General features: G+C 36.3%; 2 protein-coding genes across 3 annotated transcripts in view; one reads left to right on the plus strand and one right to left on the minus strand.

The window, feature by feature from the left end:
• The window catches only part of LOC101747112 (titin), a 37,845-nt gene extending 32,193 nt beyond the window's left edge, over nt 1–5,652 (minus strand). For both annotated transcript variants that reach the window (XM_012688821.4, XM_004924328.5), the window contains exons 1-2: nt 3,706–5,652; nt 3,300–3,498 (exon numbers count right to left, since the gene is read on the minus strand). In XM_012688821.4, the coding sequence (XP_012544275.2) occupies nt 3,300–3,498; nt 3,706–3,716 (210 nt within the window). In that variant the 5' untranslated portion in view covers nt 3,717–5,652. The remainder of the gene's footprint in view (nt 1–3,299; nt 3,499–3,705) is intronic.
• An 896-nt stretch (nt 5,653–6,548) lies between these two features.
• LOC101741907 (myoneurin) lies at nt 6,549–14,140 on the plus strand. Its single transcript, XM_004924291.5, has 7 exons — nt 6,549–7,358; nt 8,086–8,252; nt 8,851–8,948; nt 9,904–10,043; nt 10,790–10,917; nt 13,304–13,391; nt 14,043–14,140. Exons 1-7 carry the CDS (start codon nt 6,725–6,727, stop codon nt 14,087–14,089), a joined length of 1,302 nt encoding a protein of 433 aa, XP_004924348.2. The 5' UTR covers nt 6,549–6,724; the 3' UTR covers nt 14,090–14,140.
• Nucleotides 14,141–15,053: the final 913 nt, after the last annotated feature.

Raw genomic sequence — 15,053 nt, forward strand, 5'->3', positions numbered from 1 at the left:
TTACTGGTAACTGCATTTTGTGATTAATGATGCCCTTAACGCTCCTTTTATACAGATTTTGATACTCTCCCAATCATCAAATATTACTGATTATAACAGCATTCTAATATACTTACATTGCTCATAAATTTTTGATTAAAGAATTACATTAATTAATTACCAACTATACTATAAGTTCTGTTTAAAATACTTGACACTGGCCAAATGCACGAATGGTGCCGCCATTCCGACAGGAGCCCTCTTCTTCGATATAGCGAAGGCGTTCGACAAAGTCTGGCACAACGGTTTGATATACAAACTGTATAACATGGGAGTGCCAGACAGACTCGTGCTCATCATACGAGACTACTTGTCGAACCGTTCGTTCCGATATCGAGTCGAGGGAACGCGTTCCCGGCCCCGTCACGTCACAGCCGGAGTCCCGCAAGGCTCCGCCCTCTCCCCGTTACTATTCAGTTTGTATATCAACGATATACCCCGGTCTCCGGAGACCCATCTGGCGCTCTTCGCCGATGACACCGCCATCTACTACTCGTGTAGGAAGAAGGCGTTGCTTCATCGACGACTTCAGACCGCAGCTACCACCATGGGACAGTGGTTCCGGAAGTGGCGCATCGACATTAACCCCACGAAAAGCACAGCGGTGCTCTTCAAAAGGGGTCGCCCTCCGAACACCACGCTGAGCATCCCTCTCCCGACTAGGCGCGTCAACACCCCCGCCCCCGCCGTTCGCCCAATCACGATGTACGACCAGCCCATACCGTGGGCCCCGAAGGTCAAATATTTAGGCGTCACCCTCGACAGTAGGATGACATTCCGCCCCCACATCAAGACGGTACGCGATCGTGCCGCCTTCATCCTAGGACGTCTCTACCCGATGATATGTAGGCGAAGTAAAATGTCCCTTAGAAATAAGGTGACACTCTACAAAACTTGCATACGCCCCGTCATGACCTATGCAAGTGTAGTGTTCGCTCACGCGGCCCGCATACACTTAAAATCCTTTCAAATTATTCAATCCCGTTTTTGCAGGATAGCCGTCGGAGCCCCGTGGTTCGTCAGGAACGTCGACCTCCATGACGACCTGGACTTAGAGTCCATCAGTAAGTATCTGCAGTCGGCGTCCATGCGCCACTTCGATAAAGCGGCACGACACGAGAACCCTCTCATCGTGGCCGCCGGTAACTACATTCCCGATCTTGCGGACAGAATGGAAAGCAGTCGACGTCGCCCTAAACACGTCATCTCGGATCCTCCTGATCCACTAACGGTGCTTTTAGGTACTTCAAGCACCGGTCACCGTTCTCGTCGAACCCGTCGCTTGCGACGAAGGGCTCGACGAGTAAATTAACTCTCAGACACAGCCCACTGAGTTTCTCGCCGGATCTTCTCAGTGGGTCGCGTTTCCGATCCGGTGGTAGATTCTGCGAAGCACGACTCTTGCTAGGGTTCGTGTTAGCAACATCGTCAGGTTTGAGCCCCGTGAGCTCACCTACTAAAGTTAAGGCTACGCTGAAATAGCCGCTAGGGCTATCAGCTTAGGTAGGAAAAAAAAAAAAAAAAAAAAAAAAAAAAAGAATGGTGCCGACCCATAATTAAGAAGAAGAAGAAGAAGTTCTGTTTATTTTATCACTAGTTTTGTCCTGTACGAAATTTAATTGTTTTGAATATACAGTCAAAACCGTTTACTGCGACATCGTTTAGAACAACATGCCGTTATAATAACCTAGAACAAAGGTCCCAGCTGAATGCTATATGACCGCCTTATTAAAAACATTGCTTTATACGACATTGCTAATAACAACATACCTCTTAAAACGACCACATTTAACTAATATTTTGGAGAATTAGATCTGTTAGAAGGACCGGCTAAGCTGTATTGTAAATAATTTGAATAGGTATCCACATTTGTCTTCAATGGCTATTAAAATCAGAAAAGAAAACAATAGGATTTAGTTTAGTGTAGGGTCTTTTCTAATTCTTAGAAACAAAACACGTGCATGCAGTAGAGTCAAAGCCCGCTTCTTCATATCTCTTCAGTTAGTTTGTTACTTATCTATACACAAGACGCACCAAAACTTTGTGGAGTTATTCGTGAAACTTTCAAAATGTCGCAAAGAAAAATTAATATTGAAGAAAAATCGAATATGATATCCAAGCTAGAGAGCGGAATTTCAAACAAAGACTTAGCAAAGGAATATGGTGTATCACACTCGACAATTTCAATCATTTGGAAAGAGCCATGACGATACATTAATTAATATCCAATGTGAATTACAAAAGAAGTGCACAGCAGAAGTGTTCCAAACAGACCAAAATTACAGATTTTATGCTCACAGAAAAATAATATACATTGTACTTATGTGTAATAAACAAAATGTACATAGTTGAATAAATATATTTTTCCAATAATTCCCTATCAATTTGTTTGTACTTGCACGATACACATTAAACATCACCGGTTGTTACGACTATCGGTTTTTACGACTGAATATGAGCAGCCCCTTCGATGTCATTATAACAGATTTTGACTGTAATAATATTTCACTTCCATCTTGCATGGACATATTCTTTGAGACAGTGCTTAATCAGAGTAATTTAATATAAATTATTAACACACACCGACACACCTAATCTATTAACCCAGATAAAAATATCAGCCCCTAAGTACCTACCAAGAACGAAGAAATATAAACCGTTTATAAGAAAGCCCGCTCGTTCGAATTTAGGTGCTTACTCTCCCTTAAACAGAATCCTTTGGGACTACAATAATGTCCACGGTAGCGCGGTCTCCTTCAATGTTCCTTCGGAGTTGTCCGATTGCGCTGAACTTATTTTAAGTGAAATAGATGTTTTTTCTGATTGTCTCACTACTTACAGGAAAAATCTGTCGGGGATCATCTCCCAATTAAATTAATCTTAAGCAATGAATGAAATGTATTCAAATCTTAGCTGTATATTTTTTTTATTTTTGATGTTAATGCACTGTCGATTGCACCTATAATTGAGGTGACATCTGCCAAGAACTTTTGTCAATTTGTCCATGTTTTGTATTGATGATCACTTTGTTGGTGCAACTTAATAAATAAATAAATAAATCAATAAATGGGTATACTATTTCACTGAAGAAAAAATTTAGCAAAACTAACACAGGAGACTATTGAAATTGAACCGTTTTGCAATTAAAATATTGTTTGAGTAATTGACGATAAGTTATTTAGTAATTTTTCACAAACTGTTTTGTATTATTTTTCTTCTGATAGACAAATGAAGATAAAAGGCGTCAATTATTTAGTTACCTGGTTATCCTCTATGGGATGCGTAGGATAGTCGCCAGATTGAATAAGTATTTCCCGTTCATTGTATGCTCTGATTGAAGTTGGCACATTTTGAGGACCACTTTCATAATCATCAGCCAAGAGCAAATCCTCCTCCTCATTTCCAGGATTGAAGTCGGTCAGGCTTTCACCTCCGAAGTCATCATCTAACCAGTCTTCGCTGCGGAGTATCAACAAAAAATATTGATTTTGTTATGAAAATAACACATGGATGAGCGTCACTCGCGTTAATCGAATTAAAAAGTTCTGTGAAGTGAGTTAAGATAAAACATTTTTGAAAATTAGTGCTTCTTTTAGAATATAGATAGAGCCTATACTAAAAATAATTAAAAACTCAATATTTTTGTTATTTAAAGAAATAACTAACTTGTCCGACATGTTGTCTAATTTCCAGGTTTTTTTTCTTTTTCTTCTACGATCTACCCAATGAAGTAGGAAACCTATGGAAATGAAACGTCAACCAAAATTTCGTGCCAGTGTGACGTCATCTGGCCACAAAACATGGCGGCTTTAGTGCTGTACAAAAGATTTCAATGTTATCAGGTTTTATCGATAAACGTTCTTGGCTCATTTTATTTTAAATATTGTTGAGTATTATTTATTTGTAGAATTTATACTTTAATGGGAAGTAAGTAGGTATATTGTTATGTGCAAATATGATATGATTTAGATGGGTGAAATCTAAGACAAGTTCGTCCTTCGAATTTGCCAAGTAAACGATATGATGATTTTTAAAAGTTGCTACACTGATTTTATAAAGTTGTCGTTTGTCGCAAAACATAAAGATATGGCGTAGTTCAAAGCCATCAGCCCATTTCTAGCATGCTAAATGTTATCGTATTTTGAGTACGTGTTTTTCTTAGACTATTACAATCTATTTTAATTGTTTTGCTGACTCTAAAGTCCGTAACATACTACCGCAGCGCACCCCAAGGAAGGTGCGCCGCACCATTTGAATCACTTTCGCTTGAGAGTGATTCAAATTTTAAACTTATCAAGGGACCGCGTGAAAAAAAAAACACCTACAGAACATTTATTCATTAATTACAAACGTCATTCCTTGTGACTTCCTCTCTAAAATCACTTAATTATTAAATATTTAACAAATTTACAATAGTGTTTTACTCACTGCGGAATAAAACTATTTTATTTAAATAGTTCCGAAGAGATTTTGTCGGTAGCCTTTTTCCCGAAATATCTAAACAGAATGTCTAAATATGTTTTGATGACATATTTTAAAGTGGTATTTATGATTAGTGTCATGATCAATAGATTCCGACCGAAAAATGGATTTTTCGGATGAGGGCTCCATAATGAATTTTAATACATATAGATAATAGTTTTAGGACATCGACTTTCTTGAGATCCTATAAAATACGTTTTAATTATTATTTTTGTATGTTTTAAGCATGATAAATTATGAAATTTTATATAATCAATCATATTAAATCGATATCATAGTCAATAAATAATGTACAACCCAAAACAGACGGCCGAACTGACGTGACAATGACATTTGGCGCGCTAAACATGGCGGATTTTCGGCCTCATTAGACGGAGACGGAGATATTTACGTATATTCATGTTTCATTTTATGTACGCACTGAAATACTGTTATATTGTTTTCCTGCGAGTTAAAGTGCTGAGTAAGAACGAGATAGATATATGTTTATGTATGTGCCTTCAAAATGGGTGCTATTTATATAAGCAATTGTACGTATAGAACAATATGTCGTGTCCCTACTATATAGGTCTATGGATCTACCTTATATTTTGTATAATCTGTATCATAGATATTTTTTTCATACAATATTTCCTTACCAGGGTAGGCAAAGGGATCTAAGCCCATACAGCTTTGTCTGTTGTATCATAGATAATATTGATTGATATATTGAATTGATATATTGAAGTCGTCGTGGCCTAAAGGATAGGACGTCCGGTGCGTTCGTATGTAGCGATGCACCGGTGTTCGAATCCCGCAGGCGGGTACCAATTTTTCTAATTAAATATGTACTCAACATTGTTCACGATTGACTTCCACAGTGAAGGAATAACATCGTGTAATAAAAACCAAATCCGCAAAATTATAATTTCTGTAATCACTGGTGGTAGGACCTCTTGGGAGTCCGCACGGGTAGGTACCACCACCCCGCCTATTTCCGCCGTGAAGCAGTAATGCGTTTCGGTTCGAAGTGTGGGGTAGCCGCTGTAACTATACTGAGACCTTAGAACTTATATCTCGAGGTGGGTGGCGCATTTACGTTGTAGATGTCTATGGGCTCCAGTAACCACTTAACACCAGGTGAAAAAAAACCCAAAATTTTTGTAGTTCGCCTAATTAGTTTCGTCAGGCAATAGGAACCCATACAGCCAATTCATTATGGTGGCAAATCACCTACCGTACATCAGATTTATTTTTATGCCAAAAACAGCGCGTCTGAAAATCTGGTCATAAACTACAAGTTATTCATTTAACTAAAACTGCCAATTTTTGTTGTGAAGCAATAGTGTGTTTCAGTTTGAAGTGCCGTTTTATTACAGAACGGAAACTTACAGTCCTGTCTTAAAATCGGTAAGACATTCAAGTTTTTGTTTATGAACTCCGGTGACCACTGAACATCTGGTAGGCCGTTTTTATTCGTTGAATACAGTCGAATTTATGAATATCAACAGGCTGGGAATTAGCATATAGATCACTTAGAAACTAATGAAAGTCTCGTCCTATTTTATTAAATTATAATTCTAATACGATTAAGGAACTTAATTTTTATATGGAGATTAAATTGACTTAGGTCGGTAAGATTTAGATTTTGTCTCTCTCTCTCGTCTCTTGAAAAACAATGGTTTTGAAGGATAGACAGGTTTTTTTCCCGGCATTTTCCTACTTGTATGTCCTGTATAATTATGTATCTATGTATATTTTATAAAATATTGTCATATTTCATCCTTCAGAACCATATTAGTTTAAATAATTTATTTGTAAGTGTATTTATGTATATTTATGAAATTTTTAATATCCGTTTCAAACTTCTTCCTACTTATCTGATCGTTTTTCGTCTTTCGTATCCTTTTTTAATTTGGTTTCCCAATCTTTTAATTTACGTCATTGGCAAAAAGTTAACGTTATTGCCAAAAGAAGAGAAAAAAGAGAGATATATATATATATAAATAGAGTAGACAACAGAGTATGGGCATAGATCCCCTTGCCTTTCCTAATAAGGAACAATTGTACCAAAAAAATAAATCTATGGTTATTAATAATAATTTTATCAATTGTTTTTGTCATGAACATTGGAACAAAGTGGAGTTAGTACCTACCTAAGGTCTTCCATTAATAATTCAAATTGTTCATTATTACATAGTCAATACATACTATTAATACTGATATGGAATCTGAAGGTGAAGTCGAATATCTGGAAGAGGATGCTGAAATAGTTCAACAATGCTTTCAAACTCCTCAAACTCGAGAGTTAAAGCCATACGGGTCCAGCCCTGTGACCGATAATGATAAAACAGATTTACTCTCCCTACTAGTAGAGCGCGAACGTCCACCAAAGAAAAAACGAAAAAAGGAAGACGACGATTCTGATTATCACCCTGAAGAAGACGTTGCACCTCTTAGTCCACCAAGTACGAAATCAAAGAAAAAAAAAATCGTTCCACAAAAAAAGCGGGCAAAAGTCGAAACTACTGCTAACAATAGTACCACTAATACTAAAGCCAACACTATTTCAAAAAGAATTAATGAGTTATTAAAAGAAAACAGATTAGTATCTGCTCAAGAAAAATTCGCCGTGCGTAAGAAACTAAACATTAGAATACCTGATTACGACGACCCGTTATGTCTACCTGTGAAAGCTGTGAAGCAAGATAACAGTGATCTAAAGAGGTTGGGAGTGTGGAATAATGTTTGCATAGAGCATTTTAAGCACTGTGATACCATGCTTAGACCAGAGCGAGGTAGGACACATAGTTCGTCGAGGAGTGTTGTGCTGAGGAATGTCCCTAATAAACAAACAGGTTTGTGGTTTCAATAAATCTAGTAATAATATTGTGAATTATAACAGTCCGTTAGAAATTTTTTCATATTCCTCAAATCGTAGACGACAGTTCAATTAAGTTTTTTTTGTTAATTGACATGATCTCTTAGTTGCCCATGTAGTCTTTGCATGTACCTGTTTAGTGTTAATTGTATAATAGACATTCATTTCTAAGTATTACCTATCTGGAATCTGTAGTATAGTATTTTGAAGGTACAAAAACTTTCCTGGAGAAATTAAAATGTACTAAGTTTAATGACAGTCGGTTGAATAATTTCAGAATTTTAAAAGGACAAATAAATGAACATGATCATTTTTATATATTATTATGTTTTATTATTTAATAAAGAACTTAAGAACATGTGTTCGGTAACAAATCAGTTCATTGTTTGTCTATCTTTATGCAACCCCCACTTAGCAATCCTTTTATTAAAAGGAGAACAAGTATCGTCACTAATACACTACATATATGAATAGATATTTTTTGTTCTGTATACTATAAAACATAATGCAAATCAATAGTTAAGTTTACAATTCTCTTACTGTGAATTTACTCAAAACATTTGTATTTTTGTGGAGCGTTGTAATGATTATTCTTTTCAGTTTTGAGGTGGAGCTAAGCGTTTTACTTTCAGAATGGTTATATTTCACCCAATATACCTATTTGTCATTGACATCTATAAATGAGAATAAAAATTCTATCACAGGTAAAATTGAGACAACAATATGGAGCAAGACATGTGTTCAAAATGAAGATGGTGACAAGAAATCTGAAATATTTCAGTGTGTGCTACCAAGATACAAGGAGAAGAGAACCGTTAAAACCTACAGTTTATCTTCAAAGAAATCTAAACCAGTTCAAACTGTTGATGTTGTAAGTGTATCAGAAATCCTCATAACAGAAGATTTAATATAGTGTAGATTTGCTTAGACTCATATTGTACATTCATGTTGACCTAGCAAGATTAAGTCTCTAAAGTTCCATTTTGCAATAATAGTTGATTGATAGTATGAATAATAGTTTTCTGTATTCACGAACCATAAGCATAACAAACTACTTTTACTTCCATGACAAAGGGTGTCAAATTTGTACCAACATCAAAATATGATATTTTTGAAGAAAAATCCTTTTGTGTGCAAATAAACAAAAATGTCCGTAATTTTTTAATTTTTTTATTGCTTATATATGTGGACAAGCTCACAGCCCACCTAGTTAAGTAGTTACTGGAGCCCATAGACATTTACAACTTAAATGCGCCACCCACGTTGAGATATAAATTGTAAGGTCTCAGCATAGTTAGAACAGCTGCCCCACCTTTCAAGCTGAAACGCATTACTGCTTCACAGCACAAATAGGTGGGGTAGTGGCCCCTACCCATGCGGACTCACATGAGGTCCTACCACCACAGTAAAAATCTTAAAATCTTAAAAAAAAGCTTAAATCATTATTCATTTCAAATACTGTTTTTCAGGTCCTTTTAACGAAAGAAAAGCACGAAGACAGCGAAGCCTTGGTTGTCTATAAACCCAAAGAGTCTATTTCTTCAGTTTACATGCTCTTTGATAAAAGGTAAGCATATCCATATGAGTGTTTAGGAGCAAGTCCAGAAGGAAGTTTTCAATATGAACAATATCTTTCACCTACATCTGCTTATTTTAATAATTCACATCAATAAAAGATATGGCTATTACAAATGCTATGACAGTTCAATGGTCGGTTCATTGTTTGTCATCGTTTAGGGTATCAAAGTTGTAATACTTGTCTTTTTTCCTGTCGTCCTTTTAAGTCTAGAAAATTCACAATGTCAAGTCTCCGGCTTAGTCTATGTCTTCTAGTAATTGTAGGTCATAAGAGTTTGGACGTCGTGACAACAATCAATATTGATGCATTAATTCTGTTATGAAGCAGTCATCCATTGTGGGACAAAGTGTGGGATAGCTGCTGTACAATAAAAATGAGACTTCAACCACATCTCTTGAGGAGGACCAGCTCTTGCCTTGAATGAACTCAGGATCCTTGGCTACCTCTACTCAGCTACTCAATAACAAATTGAATTTTGTTGTATCATGATGCCATCTTAGTCGAAGCCGTTGAAGTCGTCGCGGCCTAAAGGATAAGACGTCCGGTGCATTCGTATGTAGCGATGCACCGGTGTTCGAATCCCGCAGGCGGGTACTATTCTTCTAATGTAATACGTACTTAAGAAATGTTCACGATTGACTACCACGGTGAAGGAATAACGTCGTGTAATAAAAATCAAAACCCGCAGAATTATAATTTGCGTAATTACTGGTAGTAGGACGTCTTGTGAGTCAATATAGGTAGCTACCACCACCCTACCTATTTTTGCCACGAAGCAGTAATGTATTTCGGTTTGAAGAGTGGGGTAGTTGTTATACTGTAAAAACGGAGACCTCTTTCGAGGTGGGTAATCATAACCGGTAATCACTTAGCACCAGGTGGGCCTAGAGATCGTCCGCACACCTCAGAAATACAAAAAAAGTGACGTCAATTTTTATTTCAGCAAATCAAGTGCCCAGGATGAAGGGAAATCCGAAAAAGATGATGAAGACCCTAAGATGTACATAAAGGAGATGACTTGCTGCAAAATGTGCGCTGATTGTTACCAAAAGTCGTGGCGCGGTCCTAGGACATCTAACAAGAGTTAGTAGTATATAGACTTTGTTACTAGCTTAGGTTTATAATAATGAAGATTTTTCCAAAGACACATTCCCAATTTTCTAAATCAAAAGTAAAGCCAATCAAAATTATCACATAAATCATTTGCAGCTTATGGTAGAACTGTAACCTTGGGTGGATAATCACTTTTATTCATATAGTATTGTTACGCTCCCCTCCACGGTGTTTCCCGAGCGCTATGACATGTCCTTCTTCAAACGAGACTTGTGGAGAGTATTAAGCAGTAGGCAGCGGCTTGGCTCAGCCTCTGGCATTGCTGAAGTCCATGGGCGACGGTAACCGCTCACCATCAGGTGGGCCGTATGCTCGTCTGCCTACAAAGGCTATAAAAAAAAATCCCCAAGGTACAACTTAAAAACTGTATTCAACACTTAAAACACTTAAACACTTTAAAACTCTCAATTAGCTTGATCGATTACTGACTGACTGCGTGCCATCCCTGCGACGATTTTATAGCCGATAGCACATCTCTAGAATTATCGAGAATATTCCACATATCTCTAGTAGTAGTTTCCGCTATCTGTCATTAGATGGCGTTGTACTTCTCGAGCGTTCTAGGCGCTACTAGATCCTTCGATATTCGTTCGGCTATTCGGCGATAGATGGCGTTACTCTTACCGGCGTAACAGCATCTATCGCTTCGTCCGGACCACGATACATCCAAGTGCCGGCACATTAGGAGCCAACCTTAAATCTTCTTTATTCCTCAGAGCCCTTACTGTGTCCGATATGCGCCAGGACTTGCGTAACCGTTCACAATCTGCTTTCCCACGTGAAGAACCACAGTTCCTCCGAAGTCAACCGGTACAAACCTGTTATTAACGCTGTGTTAGCCGAGGTGAGTTTCTTACACCTTCCAAACTGTTTTATTTGCTTAGACGATTTAGTTGTTTGAATAATATTGTAACTATGTAATTTATTGCCATCAAAATCAGACCAGCATACTGATCTTGATGGCAAGTGGTGACCGTCGTTCATAGGCATCAACAATGGTGGCGGTAGGACCTCTTGTGAGTCCGCGCGAGTAGGTACCTGAATTATATATTTCTGTCGTGAAGCAGTAATGCGTTTCGGTTTGAAGGGTGGGGCAGCCGTTGTAACTATACTTTAGACCTTAGAACTTATATCTCAAGATGGGTGGCGCATTTACGTTGTAAATGTTCATGGGCTCCAGTAACCACTTAACACCAGGTGGGCTGTGAGCTCGTTCACCCTTCTAAGCAATAAAAAAAAACAAAATGTGTGCAATTCACACGTGGTAGAAGTGAAACCTTCCAAAATTAAAATACAATTATCCTAAACGTCTTAAGTATATGTAAAATTTTGTCATTAGTAAATAATTGTAAGGTAGCGCCCTCTGTGAATTGATATTTTAATTTCACGTATAATCCTAAATTAAAATTCACTACAAGAGCTTTCATACACACGTTAGTATTAAAAAATCTCACAGATGGCGCTGTATTAAATAGTATGTATATTTCTGTCTCATTCTTTGCTGGCTTCATCCTACACATTTTTGTATTTGTGTCTCTTACCTGTCGTTTTTTCCGTTGCATCCGGTTTGAAATCACAACGATTCTAAAGAAATTTTCACTTAAAAAAAAAATGCCATTTGGAAATTACCATTAAGATATGTAAACAGGCAATTCTATTGTACTATTATTTTATGCAGATAATCGAATGTGCTCACAGTTTGCTGTGCTTTAACTTAAGACTTAAAGTCTTAAGAGCGATGCTTGCAATTTCATCAGGTTGTCGGATGTTCTCACTGGCATTAGATGAAATATGTCAATGTCAAATGAATTGTTTATTTATCATAGACCTATATAGTAGGGACACGACATATTGTTCTATACGTACAATTGCTTATATAAATAGCACCCATTTTGAAGGCACATACATAAACATATATCTATCTCGTTCTTACTTAGCACTTTCACTCGCAGGAAAACAATATAACAGTATTTCAGTGTGTACATAAAATGAAACATGAATATACGTAAATGTCTCCGTCTCCGTCTAATGAGGCCGAAAATCCGCCATGTTTAGCGCGCCAAATGTCATTGTCACGTCAGTTCGGCCGTCTGTTTTGGGTTGTACATTATTCATTGACTTTGATATCGATTTAATATGATTGCTTATATAAAATTTCTTATTTTATCATGCTTAAAACATACAAAAATAATAATTAAAACATATTTTATAGGATCTCAAAAAAGTCGATGCCCCAAAACTATTATCTATATATATTTAAATTCATTATGGAGCCCTCATCCGAAAAATCGGACACCATTTTTCCGTCGGAATCTATTGATCATGACACTAATCATAAATACCTCTTTAAAATATGTCATCAAAACATATTTAGACATTCTGTTTAGATATTTCAGGAAAAATGCTACCGACAAAATCTCTTCGGAACTATTTAAATAAAATAGTTTTATTCCGCAGTGAGTAAAACACTATTGTCAACTCGTTAAATATTTAATAATTAAGTGATTTTAGAGAGGAAGTCACAAGGAATGACGTTTGTAATTTTATTAACGAATAAATGTTCTGTAGGTGTTTTTTTTTATCAGGCGGTCCCTTGATAAGTTTAAAATTTGAATCACTCTCAAGTGAGAGTGATTCAAATGGTGCGGCGTACCTTCCTTGAGGTGCACTGCGGTAGTGTGTTACGGACTTTAGAGTCAGCAAAACAATTAAAATAGATTGTAATAGTCTAAGAAAAACACGTACTCAAAATACGATAACATTCAGCATGCTAGAAATGGGCAGATGGCACTGTACTACGCCATATCTTTATGTTTTGCGGCAAACGACAACTTTATAAAATCAGTGTAGCAAATTTTAAAAATCGTCATATCGTTTACTTGGCAAATTTGAAGCACGAACTCGTCTTAGATTTCACATAATATCTAAATCACATCATCTTTGCACATAACAATATACTTACTTCCTATTAAAGTATAAATTCTACAAATACATTCATACTCAACAATATTTAAAATAAAATGAGCCAAGAACGTTTATCGATAAAACCTACTAACATTAAAATCTTCTGGACAGCACTAAAACCGCCATGTTTTGTGGCCAGATGACGTCACAGTGGCACGAATATTTGTTGATGTTTCATATCCATAGGTTTCCTACTTCAGTGTTATTTATTAACTAAGTAATATAAAGAGCATAAGAATATATAGAAAATCTTTTTCTTTTTCCAGTTTGTGGATTACCATTACCGCTGCAGGATATGTCAGGAGAAATTTAATTGTATAAGAAATTTAAAAATTCATCTTAAAACTCATAAGGGTGAGTGCTCTATCAAACTTTACAATTCTAAATTATAATGCAGTAGGTACCGTAACTGAAAGGAATAAGGCACTGTACACTTCATTGAAGATCATTAAACATATTCAGTAATAAGAATACAGGACTTCAAGTACTTTATAGAGTGATAGAAACTTAATATTGGACGTCCAAAACTTCAACAAATTCTGATGGCAATAAATTCTAATGTAGCAGGTTTGCGATAATGTGCGAGATACGGTTTTTGATAATAATAATTGAACCTAAATTTGATTATATTTGATTATAAATCATTTATCAAATATTTAACTAAACTATACTTTAGACTTTAGAACTAATATCTCAAGGTGGGTGGAGCATTTACGTTGTGGATGTCTATGGGCTTCAGTAACCACTTAACAGCAAGTGGGCTGTGAGCTCGTCCACCCATTTTAGCAATAAAAAAAAACATCTTAAGGTTTTTTGTTAAATGCAAACTTTGGTTTCTGAAGTCACATGTCTCTCTTGACCCCGTGACCTCTGGATCCAAATCGCAGTCGTAACCCGACACCCCAAAACACTCCAAAACACTCCGGACATCAAACCCCTATAAGGATAATAGTCAATAATTTTCAATATAAATGAATATAAGTTTACAATGTCTTTCCTTTTCAGCTGAATCTCAGTTTTTGTGCGAAGTTGGAAATCACATCACGCAGTAATAGGTACCTTTAAATGTCTAAATATTAGTAAATAAACTTTTTACAAACAAATATGTCTTTTATTTTTCACACATACAAACTGCAGGCTGGATGTGATTTGTACAATCGATCAAATCGATGGTAATACTGCAAGGGTAGCGCCATGAAAAAGGTATTGTATAAACCTACAACTAGCGCCATCTCTCGGCCACAGTAGTTACATGGCGCCGACGTTATACTGCCAATAGATGGCGTCTTGCTACTTCGTAATGTCAACTGAATTGTGTGTGTAATTAGTGTCCAACCCTTCAAAACGGATCGCAAGACTGATTTGCGGCAGATATCGGCGAGAAGGTGGTGCCTACCCGTACAGACTTACAATACCTACCGTCAGAATTATAAACATGCTGGTGGCAATACCCTGGTGTAATACTTTCATGCATGTTAACTATGAACTAGTAGTAATAAAAACATATTTAAATAACAACATTGATAAGTTTTAAGTACTGCGACTAGGGTTGCCACCTTTTTTTTTCGCAAATAAAGTACATTGGTTATTGTACGTATGAAAAAAGTACATAGTATTAAAATAAAGTACAATTTTATTATTATTACGTTTAAATACATATTTTTATTACAAATGAATAAATTATACAACAATTTCACATTGTTGACAATTGAGGTTAAATTGCGTTCAGGAATATATGTTAAATGCCTAAACTTCTCAAAATCCCGAAGAAACCAAATCATGCCAAATAAATTATTTTCGTGTACATTATCTATATTATAATATTATAAAGAGGAAATATTTGTTTGTTTGTTTGTATTGAATAGGCTCCAAAACTACTGAACCGATTTGAATAATTCTTGCACTGTTTGGAAGCTACACTATTCCCGAGTGGCATAGGCTATAATCTTTTTTGAAAAAAATTTGGGATCTTTACTAAAACTCCAATAATGTAACCCAAGGTGTAAAAAAATTACC

Source organism: Bombyx mori, chromosome 28, assembly GCF_030269925.1.
Source record: "Bombyx mori chromosome 28, ASM3026992v2".
Taxonomy (NCBI): Eukaryota; Metazoa; Arthropoda; class Insecta; order Lepidoptera; family Bombycidae; genus Bombyx; species Bombyx mori.